This window comes from Ylistrum balloti, unplaced genomic scaffold, assembly GCF_031769215.1.
Source record: "Ylistrum balloti isolate Yb309-2 unplaced genomic scaffold, AGI_CSIRO_Ybal_v1 Utg370010, whole genome shotgun sequence".
Taxonomy (NCBI): domain Eukaryota; kingdom Metazoa; phylum Mollusca; class Bivalvia; order Pectinida; family Pectinidae; genus Ylistrum; species Ylistrum balloti.
The window spans coordinates 1485408-1505372 of NW_026782083.1; the positions used below are offsets into that span (position 1 = coordinate 1485408).

Genomic DNA, 19965 nt, shown 5'->3' on the forward strand with positions numbered 1-19965 from the left:
TGATTCTGAATTGTACAAACATTCTTTCCCATTTATAAGCCTGCTTAAGAGGAATGGAAGACAGACTCATTTGCTGGCAATTATTTTTCAAGAGTGTACTGATCAAACTTCTTTGTATACATTTTAAAAAGTTTGTTCTTAAAAACAATTAATTTAACCTAGGTATTCATGATTGTCATTATGTAATTTAAGATTGATGTGTTTTGATAACAAAACATTGAAGGCTTATGAATATGTTTTAATAAAACAGCTGTGGTAGTAGTTTACATCGGACGTAATTATCATCAACATTTTATAAGATGTGAATGTTTTCTCTTGTAGGTGCTGTCCATCAAATAGGTAATGGTGAACAGGTTTCAAAACATTATTCACACAATAAGTATAGATGACCAGAAAATCCAAGGATAATCTTCACCAGGCTTTACCGGCCAGGAGAGTGTTCACAGACAGTGTTTCCAGTTTGTCCAATGTATTGGATTCCATGTTTTCTGTAGACATTGTACATGCAACAATGTCTAATTATCTATGACATCAACTTTTACTTTATAAGCTCTATATTTTGAATTGTTGCACTGCTAGAGGAAGGAATGAATACTTAGTATGGTAAAACATGTTAATATTAATGCCTGATAAACATCTTCCTTTGATGCTTTCTGGTCATCTATACTTTATACGTTACTAATACCAAACTTGTGTATTCCTTAGGAATACAGCTGTGAGACAGAGTGTTCCCCCCTCTCTCCCCCCCGACCCCCAACCTCCTGTGGTGTACAATGTTTACCTGTCACCTGCAAGATGGATGCAATCCCGAGCATACACCAATTGTGTACCTCAACTGTCAGCTGTAAGATAGGGGAAATCCCAAGCATGCCCCTATCATGTACCTCGACTGTCAGCTGTAAAACAGGTGAAATCCCAAGCATGCCTCTATTGTGTACCTCAACTCTCAGCTGTAAAACAGGTGAAATCCCAAGCATGCCCCCACTGTGTACCCCACCTGTGAGAGACAGGTCAATAGATAGATCTAGTAAGAACCTGTTTTAAAAGCTCTCTCACCAAACAGCTTTAATTGTCTATGACATTGACACCTATACTTTAAACTCCCGATCAGTTTGTGTGAAGAAAAATAATAACGCAATATTTAAAAATACAGAAGCATATGCAATGACAATATATATTATACCACTGAAATAACGTGATTAATTTGTGTGTAAATGATTTGCTGTAATATTTGTATAGGCCTTGACAGTTCAGGTATGAATACCAGATATTGATAGCATTGATGGTTATCAGAGAGTCATTCTACCAACATAAACAGGTGAAAAGTTTGTGTGGAAACGCTGGCACACAACACCTATTGGATTAGTAAAGATTAGTACAGCTAATGTATTGTCGTCCACGAGTGGTCACGACTTGACTACTGATATAGTATGTTGTATACAACCTAACAAACAGGGTTAATACACTGGCACCAAGTGCAATGTCCGTTAATGAATGGTGATCAGAACTCCCTATTTTTATGATCATGTTTGAGAATTCCAGGATGGAAATGTGGACTTAAATCAAAATGTTACCAAGTTTTTCAGGGAATGGAATTATGGACCATTAATTGTGTGTTTTTATGGAAAAATTGGTCAGCGTGTAACATTCTAGTGGACACTCTCGGACATGAATGGACAATCGGATTAACCTGGAATTACTGAGTAATCAGCCCGTAATCAGTTGCCTTTCCGTAGATTAACAAGGTAAGTCAATTACTCTGGTTTCATATTGTAGTAATTAGAAACTTATATAGATATAGATATATCTCATGAACAGAAATGTACAGTCATGCATTACATTAACATAAAATTGAAAAAAATTACCCTAGTAAGCAATTTGTTAAATATCAATGGTAATCCCAAAAACCAAGGGTCATTCAGAAATACCATTAAGTGTAATTAACCCCCAAAATAAATACACAACTATAGTAGACCTGGCAGCAGAAAGAATACCTGTTAATGACTAACCAACAATATACACAATACCATAGTAACGAAGATCTACAACAGATTAACAGGAACTTTTACCTGAAAATGAAAATAAACCTTTATATTCTGTTGTTTATATTATCATCTGCTTTAATGGGTACTTTGTGAACAATTCAAATTTCTGAAATTCACTTTTGTTTTCTAAGATGACAGCTTAGTGACTTCAATGAAGCCAAAAAGAATTCTCCTTGTAAATATTTACATCAGTCACTACAACACATAGATTTATAAGTTGGGAATGTTTCTTCCTTCTGTCATGTGTGAAATATGATTATGTTCTACATGTAAAAGGAGACGATCAGTTTATCTTAAAGAAATACTTCCAAATAATAGATGAAATTTGTCAACAAGGCACAATGAATGTGTTTTCTTGTACTTATACCCAATGTAGTATTATATGTTAAGCGAACATACCAGTAACATTCACACTAAAAACCTATTTAGAATCTAAATATCTCACTTTCCTGACAAACACAATATTTCAGTTTATATTGGTCTCCACTATTCTACCATCTACTTCATATGTAGTATAATTACATACGGAGTTCTAGCCTCTTTGTGAAAACTTGAACAGGTGTGGATAGAAAGTTACCATACAGTAAGATACTTCAGAATGAATGATAAAATATTAACAATGGGCCCATGGGTCCTAATGGTTAATACAAAAGCTGCTCTAAAATATCTAGTATATTTTCTGAAAAATCATAAACCAAGTTTTGTTTGGGACATTTCTGTATTGTGTACAGACTAGAATGACTTCACAGAAGTTCTTGTAATATGTATAAATTCACATGCTTCTTTCAAAATTTATACGACTCTCACTTGAACGCATTTGTCATATCAACTTACTGAACTAGATCAGACTGTGACCAGTAGGTAATGATCAAATACAGAAAATGTGGTTCTCTCATGGTCTTGTATAGTAAATTACATCAGGACTAGATTATATCTATCATTTTCTGTACAGCAATTTTACTCATCTTGTTTATCAAAACAGCTTTATCTTGAAGAAATGAAATAATTCTGATGATATATGGTGGAGGTATATTTGTTGACAAGTATATCCTGGTTACACTAAACAAACTTGTATCTATAGAAATGACCTTCATACCAACAGACAACACACATTGATTTTCTAGTCATTTTTGTCTTCTGCCGACCAAAAAATAGCTTTCTAACTGTCAATACCACTTAACCTGGCCTACAGGTATTGATAACCTTCCAAGCGGCCCCTTCAACACAGCTCTTTATAAATCAATAAACTTCAAACCCGAGTCCCCATAGAAAGTATAAATCAATATATTTGTACAGTCACGTGTACAGATATAGATAGTAGAAATACAGGTTCAACTTAGGTGGTAGTTACCTAGAATCTCTGAATATGTAAAGTTAGACCATATGTCTTATTAGTGAAGAAAAGCAGTTTCCATTGGAATAATTCAAAATCCTTCTCAGGTCTGTATGAAGAGCAATAACCAAAATACGGCCTTCACTTCATAGAACCTTTACAACTGTATATCTACTTTTGTTGAAAATTGATATTATATCAAACAAAACACCTATCTAAATTCTTAGTTTCAATTACTTTCTCCATACCTAAATCTATCATATCAAAGTGCTATACTGGTGCCATGGTAGATGTGATAGCTGATAGTGTGACTGTCAAATGTACAGTTATGCTTGAGCTTCAGACCACTTTCACCTCAAAAAAGTGTTTGAATCACATTGCGAGTGGGATGGTGTCTGCTAGGTTCTCAACCAATGGCACATTAATTTTCCCCTTGAGTTTTTCTCCAATATCCCCTAAAAAATATTTGTCCTCTTAGCAGCATTGCAATAAAATCTGTAAAGAGCTGATGTTGATTGTTGACTTGTAAAAGATATTAAATAAACCTTCATAAGCGTCCATATTTAATATAATCTCGTACAAATCAATCTATCAATCATGTGTTTCCCTATACAACTATTCACATGGCCTTGTAAAGACATTAATAACCTATTTGTATACTACAATCAAATACACATATCAAAGTGATAAAGCTACCATAATGGTACATAGCCTGATCAATACAGCCTGCCTACCGTATACCAGTAAACAACGTCTACCTGGGGCTAGTAAACATAATATCTCAGTATACATCTACAGATATAGAAATTAAAATATTTCAATGACTGAAGGCTCACACATTGGATGTCTGGTATTAAACCGTTCATCGTTACATAAAGCAGATTTAATCAGGTGTGACCATACCTGAACATTTAATAAAAATCTTGTTAGAGGTGCCACAGGTATGCATTCAAACACATCTCAGCACTGGGTTAGACAACGAAGGTAAAAAAAGTAGAAGATTATGTACGAGAAAGCAAGCAGTAAGAATACTACCAATTTCCAGAGTTGTTAATGATTATCATTGTCCCTCAAAATAACAATGTTAATCAAATCTATGATTTTTTTCACTGTGCACTTTTACCTTTGTCAGAAATGGTTTGAAGCTACTTATGAGATATAAGTAGCTTAAAAACAATTCCTGTACAGAAAATATTTGGACTTTATTTTGAATTACTTAGCTAAGGAATGTAAAAATCTTTGTTACAAACCTTCTAGAAAATGTGTTTCTTCTCCCAACTGATAAAATAATGGCAATAAAATAATATACAAAGAGACAAGAGGAAATAGTAAACTTTTAAAGCTGATATAATTTATTTCATAACTTTTGCAATTCATCCGAAATGTATATATATATATCTCATTTTTGCAATCAAATCTACAATGTATATTTCATTATTTCTTAAATGGCAGGAAACATTTGATTTACTGTAATGTATTTTTAACACTCAATCAGAATTTAATCAAACGAGTGTTTCAAGTGTTGTATGAAAACTTTGGTCTCAAACTTTTTGTCATCTGATGAAGTAATGATAATCGAACATGCATAAAGACTAAGCAGGTATATTTAAACCGACATCAATGAAAGGTGTCAAAAAATGCACACCTGTGAAAAATATGAAAGGGCCCATCCCATGAAATAAAACAGTTATTCATCAAGTAACAAGGAGTATTCTCTATTTAAGTAATGATCAAGTATGGATGTGATCCCTGATAGAACAGACCTAGAACAACATCTACATCAGTTCTTTATTGTAAAAGTAGTCTAGTTGTAGTATATTGTCTACAGTGTTACACAAGATTAAAGCTCCTATAGAGACAAAGTGTCAATATTATACCCAAGTTTGGTTACATAAAACAAACAGACACAAATCCCTAAGCCAATGTTAGGACAGTGGAAGTCTGGGCCAGTAAGTACTGATCACTTACAACCCAAGGATTATGTACTATATACTTAGCTATTATTAAAGCTATATCCTCCCTGTTTGACATATTGTAATTGGTGATGAAAAACTATACTTCGCTTGTTTAAATATAAACTTCATCTGTTTTACAATAATTGAGGAACAAGTTAAAGGCTTATACATGTACTAATCCCTCTTGTAAGCCTGGAATGAAATCTAAGTGGGTTTCTTAGTGTGGGGGGAAACTGGAATACCAGGAGAAAGTGAATGTGAAAGATGATTGCATTTCCACCATGCCACACGACCAACCAAGTTTGGTCTTTTTACAGCTAGGGCTATCTGAAGACAATGTTCATGGCTGATTGGGTCACACATGGATGTTAAAACCTAAACATGGTATGTAATCATGACATCCCACTCAGTCACATGATACTGACTACATAGTATTTGGACACTTTTATAGTGTCATCACACTGAAATGCCATAACTTGGACACATTAGCATGACACCCCATGCAGTCACATTATATTGACTATAAGGAAACTGTAAAGTGTCATCACACTGAAATGTTGTAACTTAAGACACATTAGCATGACACCCCACCTGGTAACGTTAAATTCAAAACAGGCTGTATTAACTGAAACATTGAAACTTGGACACTGCATCACATTCCACCCATGTAACATCACACTGACAACAGGGTAACATTACACAGACAACAGGGTAACATGTCTTTACCACTAAGATCTGGTAACAGAACCTATCCACTGTCCTCACTTGGATGAACATTTAAGACATTGATCAATTATACAATATTGTCAAATGAGGTGTTAGAAGTGAAAAAGTTGTTCAGGAAGAAGAAAGATACAAATTTTAGTTGTTCTTACGGTCATGTCATGACAGTAGCATGCATATACAATTCTGATGTCCAGCCTGCAAAGCAAGGATTATATATTACAGAGCAATGATAATAGGCTGCAGTAGAAAATTGTTTTTTAAAAACTGGAATTGCATATTAGTTGAAAACATACTTGACAAGCAACTGAAAAAGAAAGATAGGTTGTAAAAACAGGATATTGGGTCTCAACCTAACAAGAAAAGATTTAATTATAAGATCTAATTAATAGGTGTGAATTTAACCAACACCAAACTTCATCGGTATAATTATAGGTCTATTCAAATACATGTATTGTACTGTGTACTGTATGCATGTCTCATCTCGTGCTTTCCACCAAAGGTTAATGTCATGTGTTATGATAAGACCCTGCTCTAATAACAATACGCCTAATGACAAACTTAATACAACAATAGCTAATGGCAATAATTATCTACTGGAAATCTCTGACAGACACCTGCTACTTTACAATGGAATGCTCTGTACTTACAACACAGAGTTTAAATGAGACCATAAATGACAGACTGGAACATAAACATTGAGCTCACATAGGAAGGCTTAACAAGTTATAGGCTAGTAGCTAGAGTTACCATTTATACAAATTAAAGGCTAGAAACCAGAGTTAGCAGAGTTATACAAGCTACAAGCTACCATTGGCTAGTAGCTAGAGTTACCATTTATACAAATTAAAGGCTAGAAACTAGAGTTAGCAGAGTTATACAAGCTACAAGTTACCATTGGCTAGTAGCTAGAGTTACCATTTATACAAATTAAAGGCTAGAAACTAGAGTTAGCAGAGTTATACATGCTACAAGTTACCATTGGCGCTAGTAGCTAGAGTTACCATTTATACAAATTAAAGGCTAGAAACTAGAGTTAGCAGAGTTATACATGCTACAAGTTACCATTAGCACCTAGATAGTGTTACCCTTGTAAAGTATTAGCGGTAATATACCACTCAGCTAGAGAGAGAACTTCTCTTTAGCTTGATTGGTTGAGCGTCAGACTGGTAAGCCAAGTTTGATTCCTAGTGGAGGCATTGAAATATATAATGACCTCTGTTACATTGGCGCCTATGTAGGGACCCGGGAATAGTACTTAGCCATGCCCCACCAGCATCACTGTAACCCCTGGAAACTCAAGGACAAGGTATTTTCTGGAGGGGGAGTAGGTAACCCTGGTAAAATACTAGCCTCAATATACAACTAGGCTAGAGAGAACTCGATTGGTTGAGCGTCAAACTAGTAAGCCAGGGGTCCCTGGTTCGATTCCTAGGCTAGAAACTAGAATTATCATAGCTGTACAAAAAGTTATAGACTTGTAGCTGAAGTGCTTACTACATATATATTTAATGATATACTAGAACACCAATCACACATCCCAATAACTACCCTCCTACCAAACATCAGCATCCTAGGATATATATTTAATGATATACTAGAACATGAATCACACACCCCAATAACTACCCTCCTACCAAACATCAGCATCCTAGAATATATATTTAATGATATACTAGAACATGAATCACACACCCCAATAACTACCCTCCTACCAAACATCAGCATCCTAGAATATATATTTAATGATATACTAGAACATGAATCACACACCCCAATAACTACCCTCCTACCAAACATCAGCATCCTTGAATATATATTTAATGATATACTAGAACACCAATCACACATCCCAATAACTACCCTCCTACCAAACATCAGCATCCTAGAATATATATTTAATGATATACTAGAACACCAATCACACATCCCAATAACTACCCTCCTGCCAAACATCAGCATCCTAGAATATATATTTAATGATATACTAGAACACCAATCACACACCCCAATAACTACCCTCCTACCAAACATCAGCATCCTAGGATATATATTTAATGATATACTAGAACATGAATCACACATCCCAATAACTACCCTCCTACCAAACATCAGCATCCTAGGATATATATTTAATGATATACTAGAACACCAATCACACACCCCAATAACTACCCTCCTATCAAACATCAGCATCCTAGGATATATATTTAATGATATACTAGAACACCAATCACACACCCCAATAACTACCCTCCTACCAAACATCAGCATCCTAGAATATATATTTAATGATATACTAGAACATGAATCACACACCCCAATAACTACCCTCCTACCAAACATCCCCCCCCCACCCCCCACCTGCTATTCTTCATGTCTACATTAAATACTAAGCTACTTGTGTCAGAAAACAATGGTGAATTGAATATATTTCAATCATTCTGAAAATTAATGTAACATGTTTTTATACAGATAGAGGATAGACTGAACCTTCCTTGCCCTATCTATTGAACAATGTCTAGGCTATATACCATACATATCGTTCAATATCAGGATAAATTCTTTTTCTTATTGTTGTAATAAGCCAACTCGGATTTTGCGTCATAAAAGTTTGATTGTTTGAATATTGTTGACATTATAGGCACATGGACTGATCCATAATTACTCAACTGTTGTTCAGTCATATGTCAATCTTTCAAAACTTGCAAATTTGAAGATTGATGTAGAGAAATATTGATCAGATTAATATTGAACTTCAGTGTACTATGTATGGCAGTAAAAGTGCACACAACACAGTACATAGATAACCAAAACCAAGTAAAGAGAACCTGGAAGAAATGTAAGTCAACTCAAAACCTTTTAAAATGTTTACCATGGCCTTTTAAATCATAAGTAATGTCACTTTGCCAAAACCAATCTACATTTTATTTAATGAATCGTGACAATAAACAGCTATATACTGTATACATAAGTAGCTAAAATTACCTGTCGTTTAATTTCAAATTTCACCCCTTATCTTATAAATGCTGACCCCCATCATTGATTACAAGCCAATCCATGTTATAAAGTAGGGGAGAGCAGCATTTATTTCACCCTATCGACCTCTTGTAGTCTTGCGCCTTAATCTTGTAGAAGTAGCCCGCAACACCTACGTCTCAATACACATCCATTCAAACACGGATTTTATATTAAAGTGTATAAAAAGGGACAGTCTCAACCAGGGATTTAAGGCCATTTGGCTGATGATCCCTGCCAAGTGACAGTCATAGTATCATTGTGTGAGGAGATAACATTGTGATTGGAATATTGATGACAGGGCAGTAGAAGAATATTAACCAGTTAACCAGCAAAAGGGTCTAAGGAAGGCATCATCTTTCCTGTCTCTAAGTTAGGATACAAGACAGAGCTTCCTCTTAATTCTAAAGAACATGTGTTTTTTTGTGAGAAAATATAATTCTGACAAAGTGTTCTGTTTTCAAATTCTTTGATTCCATAAGGAACTTTTAAGTTGTTTGTGATAAAAAAAGGAATTATGATAAAAGGTGCTAACTTTAAGAGATCTCAACATGTTTCATTCAAACAACGGGACACCAAGAATGGCATTTCTAAATCTCAGGTACGTGTTTTTTTGTCTGGTATATGTCAGGTCAATGAAATCCTGACAAAAACTTACAAACTTATCACACTTCTGATGAAGGAATGATAGAATAAAACGTTTTCAGGAATGTTATTTCATCCTAAACTTATGACATTTTATACCTGTTTGTTAGTATATAATAATATACACACTTGTAAGCTTTTCTTGTGTCTGTGAAGTTTCTAAAATACTTATAAAAGTTATTTTAATTATTTTTAAACATATCTAAAAATGAATAGGTTGTTCTTTGCAAAATATGGTAAAGACAGACTTTTAATGAAGAATTTCATACCTGTTTTATATCATAAAAAAGTCTGTGACAATATGGTTTGCTGACAATAACCATGTAAAAGGAGGGGTTCTGTAGTGTTATATATTTATGTTACTTCTCTGGAAGAACTTTGTAAATTTGTTTTCTATGACATTTTTTTGTGGGAAGACTAAGCCATTCAAAAATGAGATTATACCTGCATATCAACAAGTTGTTGATCAAAGTTTCCTCTTTATACTAAAGGTTTCTACAAGTTTATATAAAGCTTTGATTATATTCTAGAAGCAAAACACACTTTATTCAATTTAATACCTTTTCTGGTAAACACATACCATTATATAATACTTCCATATATGACTAACACTATAAGCATGTTTCTCATTCGTTTCTACCTGAATTTTGTGATAAAATCCAAGACACGCCTATAGCAAGTGGTATTGTAATATGATACTACCAGCCTTTACAAGTCAAACACCTACATGCAATTCTGTCACCTTATGACTGCAGATATGTACTAGCATTACAAAAATAGGTTTATCTGTGACCATTTAATACAGCATTGCCATGAAGGCCATTTGATGTAACATTGATATGACAAACAGTATGCATAGTTTCTTCTGTGCTCACTTTTAACTTTATACATTATGTATACATTCTTGTGTGCTCACTTCTTACTTTATACACTATGTTTACATCCTTCTGTGCTCACTTTTAACTTTATACACTATGTTTACATCCTTCTGTGCTCACTTCTAACTTTATACACTATGTTTACATCCTTCTGTGCTCACTTTTAACTTTATACACTATGTTTACATCCTTCTGTGCTCACTTATAACTTTATACATTATGTATACATTTTTCTGTGCTCACTTCTAACTTTATACACTATGTTTACATCCTTCTGTGCTCACTTTTAACTTTATACACTATGTTTACATCCTTCTGTGCTCACTTATAACTTTATACATTATGAATTTATTCTTCTGTGCTCACATATAACTTAATACATTATGTATACTTCCTTCTGTGCTCACTGCTTGTATTTCAGTAGTATAACTATGTCATTTATTTGCCATACGGTTTGGAATACACACACAGGTAGCTAATAATAAATTGCAGGAAACCATTGATACTTCAGTGTTATGGGTGTATAACGACATTGCAAAGCTTTACAGATATTACCTGGCTCCTTCACAAAGAATAAATCATATGACCTTTTCTATACTCTCTTCTTCACTAAGACCTCACTTCCACCGATAAGATATTGTTGGAGACAAGGTTCTGGCACGAAAATTTGTCAGTATGCTGGTAAACTCAATACTTAGAAACATTCACCACAGTATAATCCAGGAGATTCTTAATGAAGATCTGGTAAGTCAAGAAATCTTTAGAAAAAACAATGAAAAGAGGACTACCATTGAATTAATTAGGGGAATTTTAGGTTTTCTTTACTGTAAAATCATGTATTACTATCTTATGGACATTTCATTTGACTTAATAATAGTGCTCAATCAATCAACTTGTAATGATTCTAAAAGTGGACTTATCATTTGCTGGATTTGGAAAAACCACAAAATCAATAATAACAAATCCCTCACAAAATTAATGATTTTTCAGAACATTGATAATGGAATTTTACAAAGAGTTAAATATCATTTGTAATACATGTACCTATATCCCCAAATTTGTCAAATAAACAGAAGGCTTTTTCATTCACTAAAGCTGTGATAACGTTTTGTAACAAAAGAATGAAAACGTTGCTAGCTTTTCACTTGAAATACATGGTAACAAATACAAGCAGTACAGTGATACTACAGCAATACATGTCTCCAATGTGCATAAGAACTACAGGATTAAACAAATCTTGCCAATCTTTTTAAAGTCATAAGTATTTTCATGTACTGACAGATTTGGAAATACACCTTAAACTGCAGGTGGAACAAAATTTATTTGCTTCATTTAATTTAGCCAGTGTTACATACTGCATTATTATAATCTAAGGTCACTCCTGTACAGGTAACTTGACCTTTGGTACAGGTATACAGTCTGTCTACTTTAATAAAGTACAAATATTCATATATTTAAAACAAGACTTGTACAAGTACAAATACAGAAGTTTATTGGCAGGTGTTTGACAGAAAATCCATAGCTTTAAGTATGGACACACGACACTGTCTACACTCCGATATTCTATACTGGTGATCTACCAATCATTAAACCAGAGTGTTTAATTCAAATTTCTATCCGAAACATTAATACATATCAATGTTATAGTACTGGCAACAAAAAGACTAGATCACTATGCCAGAGACTGTGAGGAGGTTTGATATTGTGTATGTGTATATCATTTGTTTTCTATAAACAGGATATCGTCAGATATATCTTATAAAGCTAACCTGGTGTTACCACGTAGTATTTAATATCAAGTAGAAACTCAATTCAATCTATTTGAACTTTATACTTGATCCATCTAAAACATCACAAACCAAATAATCAGGTGTAAATGATTCTGTACTTTTATTTTGATGGTTCAAGTTTGCGATATTAGACCAAATATTTGAAGCAAACAATGATGCATTTTTTTCATAGAAGTCACGACACAGAGCAGCGATTTCTTGAACCTCCTCTAAAATAAGGTCCTGTAAGACATTATTTTAACAAATAATGTACACGTGTTACAGCCAGCACACACCTCTTGGTAATATAAATATCTGTTATAGAACTAAGAAGTGATTTGATGTGTCATGAGATCAGATCAAACTTTCTACCCTGATCTAACCAAATCCCAGTGATATCAAATTCATACTTAAACAAGTAAATTTTATAGGATGGTTAGCAAGAATTTCAACTGTAATCTTGCAAAGCACAAATTCAGTTAGTAGAACTATATAAAATCTGCTGATAGTTAAGTACTTTATTAAATACTTTACATTTAAGCCACACCAAGCCTCTCAAGCACTGTATTACCTGGGTATAAGTATAAACACATATTATATATTCCTTATGTATCATAATCTAATGTATTGAGATCATTCGCTACATATCTGTTGAATTCAAGATAAGTTTAATAATGCATATACATTGTAAATTTCATCAATTACCATTGGAATACATATTTTCTGTATTTGCAGAAAGCCAAGAAGATGTCCGACTTTGAGTCTGACAGTCTACAAGTAGAATCTCCCAGGAGAGCTACAATAAGAACGTCTGACAGTGCCTCCCCACCACGGTCTGCGCGGCGCAGAACATCAACCTCGCCTCCTAAATCTGGGCGATCTAAGAAAAGCAATGATAAATCACCATCACCATCACGCAGCAAAAAGAGTGCATCTTCAGATCACTCTGCAAAATCAGCCAAAAAGAAACGGTCCGTTACTATGAAAGTGCCAGACTTAACGGAGTCTGGACTAAAGAAGAAGGTGTTCACAGGAGAAGGACTTACAGTAGTCCCAGTTAGTCTACTTCACGGTGGGTGTCACCCTTATATACTGTTAAATGTTTCCTAAGTTTTTTGGCAAATTGTTTTTAAATGATGTAATCAGAATTTTAAAAGATACAATTGTTTTTATTGGAGATATATGATAGGAATGCTGATGAATATAATTACAATTCCACATGATCCAAACTCTAACTCATGTAACATTTGGCAAGAGATTTTTGTTATGTTTTTCAGCCTAGAAACAACTAGTATAAACCAAATCCTTAATTAAGGAAACAATCTGGCTAGGCTTATTACTATGCTACTCACCAGATAGCTATCACAGCAGTATAAATATGTGGTGAGAAGCCACAGAACATTAGACAGGCTGAGATCATATACAGGTATACTTGGCTGGTGACATTATCTTAGTCTCCATCACTCTTCCTTTTGCTAAGGCATCAGTGTTCTGTCAGAGTGACATTGACTCGAAGAATTGTGATAGGAATCAGCTGCTGGTAGTGTTAGATTTCATTATTTTGAGTAAATTTCTCCATTCTGATAAGAGTAAGATAAAATGTGTATAAAAATATGTATGTACTTTAAGTCTAATTAATTTATGTGCTGAATAACACAATCATACTGTTGGTATTTCTTTTCTATTAAATTTATATCCCAAAGAGAACAGCTTTTCAACAGACTTTAGTGAGGGTAGGTAATATTGACTGATGTCGTCGCTGCTGCATGGTCATTTGCTTCAGCAGAAGAAACTAATCAAAACAACAATTTGATTTGAAAATGCCAGGAAAAAAATTACCAAAATAAAAAAAATAATGTTTATTACACATAATGAAACTGGCAGACCTTAATATCTTTGCTGCATGTCAATTGTTTGGGCAATTTCAGGTTACTCAAGTTTGTGATGATGAAAATATCATGTCCTCTAACCTTTACCCAATAAACTGACCTTGACCTGTGATACATGACCTGTAATATCTTAACCTTGTGTTGCATGAATATAGGTCAAAATCATCCTTAACAATGAACACACAATTCACTTTCAGCCATACCAAAGTTTCCAGTTGTATTTTGTTCATTGCTTTTCTGAAATTTTCTAAATGATGCTTGCACTACCAATTATCCTGCTGTCCAGTAACTCAAAATCAGGTTTTCCAGTAACAGAAATGTTATCATTGATGAATTTGAAGTCCATCGTTGGTTGACTTATTGGATGGTTTCTGATTTTTTTCTTAACATTTTGGTTTGGAATCCATTTTCTCTTTTTTTTTTTTTTTTATTATTTTTGCAATAAATGACTGTACAACAGTTTTTTCCTACTGAACAGGAACAAACAATATGAGAATGATAAACAAAGAAGAATTACTTTTTTTCTACAGGAAATAAAACTGCTTTAGTATATAAATGTACTAGAGTGAAATGCATTACATCGTATGGATAACCCAGATAATACTGGGTTGATAAAATGTTTTTTCCATTATATCATTCAGTATCATATGTATTTATTAATATATTTGCCAAACCTTTGCATATATAGAAAATTTTCTGGGTTGTTTTTGTTCAAATTTGTCTACATCCCAATATACAAGAGGATTTTTTTAAAACCTACCAGTATTATAAGTACATGTAGTTGCCAATACAAAATAAATAGTTGACACTTCTTAAAATGTTTCTTTCTTTTTACTACAACAGAAGCCAACATTGGGGAGCTATATCTGAACAACAACAACTTGAGGACTCTACCACCTGACATTAAAAGATGGAAGAATCTACAAAAACTAGACATCAGTAAGAATGGGATTCGTTGTGCTCGTCCGAATGATTTCTCTGGTCTTCCAATGGAAATGAAAGATCTCACTCACTTAGAAGATTTAAATATCTCTGAGTGCAACCTGCCATATATTCCTCCGGTGATTTGGCGACTGACCAGCTTAAAAGTCCTAGATATTAGTCGAAACAAAATCAACATGTTACCTTCAGAAATCGGTAACCTTGGAAACTTGATTAGCTTAAATTTAAAGCACACCAACTTAGCAACTCTTCCCCCAGAAATAGCATACTGCCAAGACTTGGAAGAAATTCTGATGTGGGGCAACGAAATTGAGACTCTTCCCGAAACTCTCCCAGAAATGCCAAAACTACACACACTGGCATTTGACTATCGTCATTTCTGTAAGCTAGTTGACCAAACATACATGGAAAATTACCTTAGTACAGGACAAATCAAGTCGAAACACATACCTATGGTTGTATTTGAACTACCTGCACTAAGATCTCTAGACCTGGAGAATACCAAGATCAACAACCTGATGGAAATCTACAACATCAGTATGCGGGAATTTAACCTAAGTCACAACTTCATACAGACACTTCCTTTGAGCTTGTACAAGCTTAACCATCTTGTCTTCTTGGACTTGTCCTATAATCAGATCGCGACGCTCCCTGATGAACTTGGGAATGTAAAGAGCCTCATCAAGTTACGAGCTAGCAACAACAAACTGCAGCAAGTACCGACAACCATAGGTCAATTACATAATCTCCTAGAACTTGACCTCGGGTCAAATCAGTTGCAAACTCTCCCTTCGTCTATCTGCTATTTACAAACACTGAAAACACTTATCATATGTGAGAACAAACTCACTGCACTTCCTGACGAGATTTGTGATCTGTCTGGATTAGAAACACTAGACGCAACAGGTAACAGTATAGCTGCTCTACCCATGAAACTACACCTACTCAAAGGTCTGACGTGTGCTCATAGCTATGACAAATTCCGGAAATATGGTTTATGGTTGTATAATAACCCACTAGTACAGCCTCCACCGGAGGTGTGGAGGACAGAAAAACCAGCAAAGATCTTTGAATATCTAAAGAAACTTGCTATCATCAAAACTGAGAATCTTCAAAGGCAAAAAATGTTGGTGCTAGGAGAATCACAGTGTGGAAAGACAGATTTTGTGTGGGGTCTTGTCCAAGGAAAATCTCTTATGGCAGAAAAAGAACGGGAGAAAATTCGAAAGAAACTTAAAAAATTGAAGGAGGAAAAGAAAGAGAAAGAAAAAATGAAGAAAAAGAAAGTTCTGAAAGAGATTAAGGAAATCAAGGACAAAATGGAACAAGAGGGTTCACAAAAAGAGAAAGTACACATGGAAGTCAATAATGATGGGAAAACACTAGTGAGGATCAATGATGACGTGGATGAGAAAGATGTTGAAATTCATGATCACCTTGATGATTTTACAACAGCCAAAAAGACAATAGATGAAATGTCAGAAGATGAACCCATTGTTCAAAATGGTGAAGTGGATGTGAGTGTGAGCAAGACCAGATTTATAGAACAAACAATATGGAGAACAGAGAATTCTGTGGAATTTGTAATCAATGATTTTGGGGGTGACCCTACATACAAGATGTGCTATCCTATATTTCTGGATTCTAAGTCACTCGTGGTCATTATGTATGACCACAGTACTTATACTAGTGACAATCATTATGAGATGATAGGTCAGTGGCTTGACCTTCTCAATATCCACACACCTGGTGCAGTGGTCAAGCTTGTAGGTACTAAAGCTGACCTTTGCGAGAATGAGGAAGTTAAAGAGGCAACATGTGACATAGTTCAAAGTGAGGTGGACAAACAACAGAAGTGCCACCTAGAAAATCTGCAGCAACAGCTTACACAGATACAGGCAGAAATACAAAAAGGTGGAGAGAGCAAGCCTAATGATCTCATGCAGCATTTAGAATCAGAAAAAAGTAAACTTGAAAGTTTAATCAAACATCCAGTACAAATTGATCGGGAAATTTCTGTCATCAGTTCAGTGGAGGGACTGCCTGGAGTGAGCAGCCTCATCAACCAGATAGAACTCATGGCCATTGATACGACTCTGTTCCCTCATGCTCAGCGACGCATACCGGATCACTGGAACAAGTTCAAGGTCAAACTCAAGCAGGAGAAGTCTTATTACCTCCGTTTGAAAGAAGTCAAGGACATGGCTTTGACCTTTGATATCAAAGGTGAAAACCTTGAGGAGTGTTTGATGTACTTGCATGACATAGGAGAAGTGTTGTGGTTCCACGACATCCCTGGCATGTCTCTGATTCTCTTCCACAAACCCCGACTCCTCGTTGATTTTATCACTACAATCTATCGTCATGATTTCCACACATTCTTTAACTACCATAAAAACAAGGTGTTCATGAGCAAAGGTAACTTTGACAGAAAGCATTTTGAAGCTTCTGTAGAAATCTTTCTGAATCATGGACAGGTGTCACGACCAATGCTGAACTGTTTTTGGTTCTACCACCAGCTTGACTACGAACAGTTCCATGACATTCTGGTTCTGATGCCACTCCTAGACATCTGCTACAGTGTGCCTGAACCTCCTGTCCCCATGGGAAGCAATGCCTGTACCCCACTTCTAGTTGTACCGTGGTACAGCCAGAAGTGGGCGGGGCAAGACCTGGAGAATCACTGGCAAGATATGCTGCCCCATGGGACAAAGGTCATGTCATTCACATACGAGTTCCCAAGTCAGCTGCCAGATGGTACATTCGAGAGAATATCAGCTGCACTGCAAGAAGTGGTGATCACTCGAGCAGACTGGCGGGATGCTATTCTGTGTACCACTGAAAACGATAAGATTCTGCTACGTCTTGCTTCTGATAACAAGACTGAGGCAGACATTTTATCTGTTACAATACAAGGTAATGATACAGATGGAGTAGAATCTATCGTCAGAGATTTGACACAAACTATTACAGATGTGGTGACAAGGATTCAGGGTTTGTCCTGGAAAATCAGAGCACAGCAACACTTGTGGGACCATCATATCATCTGTTATACAAGAAAAACAAAGTCAAAGTTCATAAAAACATAAATCATTGATGTACCACACTTGACTAATAAGTTTTCTAATATCATTATCAACAGTAAAATATCTGAAAAGTTCCTACTAAAAAAAAAGTAGTACAGAAATTGTAGGATCATATGAAGTTCAGTTGTATCCCAAATATAAGGTAAGTATAATATGTTTTCAATTGATAATACCATGGTATCTGTAGTAGGAATAAAGCATGTGTAGCATGTCAGACTAATGGTGTCAAAAATTTAACATTTCTGGGAGACGATACTTTTAATTGAACCTAAGTGGTTGTATCAACATATCAATCAGTAATCATTATCATTAAATCTAAAATTTATATCAATATATAACCTTAATTACAGCTGAATAAGCACGGTCTCACAGGTATGACTCAATACCCAGATATTTTGGTACAATGTTAAGTGTGGTATCATTGACTTGTGTTGATGGTAAATCATTTATCTGTCACAATTTTTCACTTTTTCTTATTTAACTGACCATTGTTTCATTTACGCTTAAAAAAAGTTTTTAAAATTTACGAATCTCGTGGCAAAATAAAAACACTAGATGTAGCTAGTAAGTATAGAATAAATGTGATCACTAAAGGATACACAGTAAAAGTTCTCACTTTGACTTTGTTGTCAGTATATTTACCATTCTGTAGTATCTGTTAGATCATTAACCATAAGGTAAGTATGTAAATCTAACACAGGTGATCTGTCTACTAAATATCATCTGACTGTGTACACACTTATTATGTCTATCCTGCAACAAACCTTAGAACCCAACACAAAACTTCTGGTTCAAAGTAAGGGGGTAAAGCTTACTACAGGACAATGGTATAGCTTTTGTTGTAATTTTTACTAAAACTACAATAGACAGGTGTAGGTCTATTATGATGTAAGAACTTACTGAGGGATAGATATAGTAGATGTGTCAGGTCACCTTGTATTTATTCAATTTTGTGTTTTGGAGGTTTGAGATGCATGTGAAATATGGTGCAAATTATTATGACTGGAGATACAAGAAGAGCGTTTTGAAGCATGAATATGTCAGGGTTTTCTCTTCAAATTTTTTTTTTCTCCTCAAAGTAACATCACCTAAGTAACCTGTTAACCAATCATTAGACCCGACTCCTTCCTTTTTTCCATTGCAATTTTGAACTTGTTCCCTTGTCTGGCAACATTCACTGAGTACGAGGATTTTTTGATGTAGTCAGCATACTAGAGAGTGTTTCTATTGGTAAATGGGCTAGCTGGAAATGAGGCTGTAATACAACATCTAAATCAGGACAATTCTAGTGGTTATCATGTGTAGATATGAAACTGAGGCTGTGATACAATACCTATATCAAACAATTCTAGTGGTTATCATGAGTAGATATGAAACTGAGGCTGTGATGTAGTGCCTATACCAGACAATTCTATTGGTTATCTTGTGTAGATATGAAAATGAGGCTGTGATACAATGTGTGTATCAGAAAATTCTACTGGATATCTTGTGTAGATATGATAATGAGTGATACAATGGTTGCCTGTGAGTAACAATTGATTACCATGTCATATAAAAATGAGATTGAGACTGAACGTAAATATCCAACAGCACTGTTCTTAATATCACATACAGCTTAAACTTTGACAAACTGAAATACAATTTAAACACAATATCTTTACAGTTCTGGCTTGTTTTTTTTA

General features: G+C 34.8%; 2 protein-coding genes across 3 annotated transcripts in view; one reads left to right on the plus strand and one right to left on the minus strand.

The window, feature by feature from the left end:
* LOC132548360 (lipase maturation factor 2-like) overlaps positions 1–19965 on the minus strand; it is a 51876-nt gene that overhangs the window by 25134 nt on the left and 6777 nt on the right. The window lies entirely within an intron of this gene.
* On the plus strand, positions 9592–18286 carry LOC132548395 (malignant fibrous histiocytoma-amplified sequence 1 homolog). Its single transcript, XM_060212260.1, has 4 exons — positions 9592–9675; positions 13102–13438; positions 15099–16483; positions 16661–18286. The coding sequence occupies exons 1-4, from the start codon at positions 9592–9594 to the stop codon at positions 18284–18286; spliced, it is 3432 nt and encodes a 1143-aa protein (XP_060068243.1).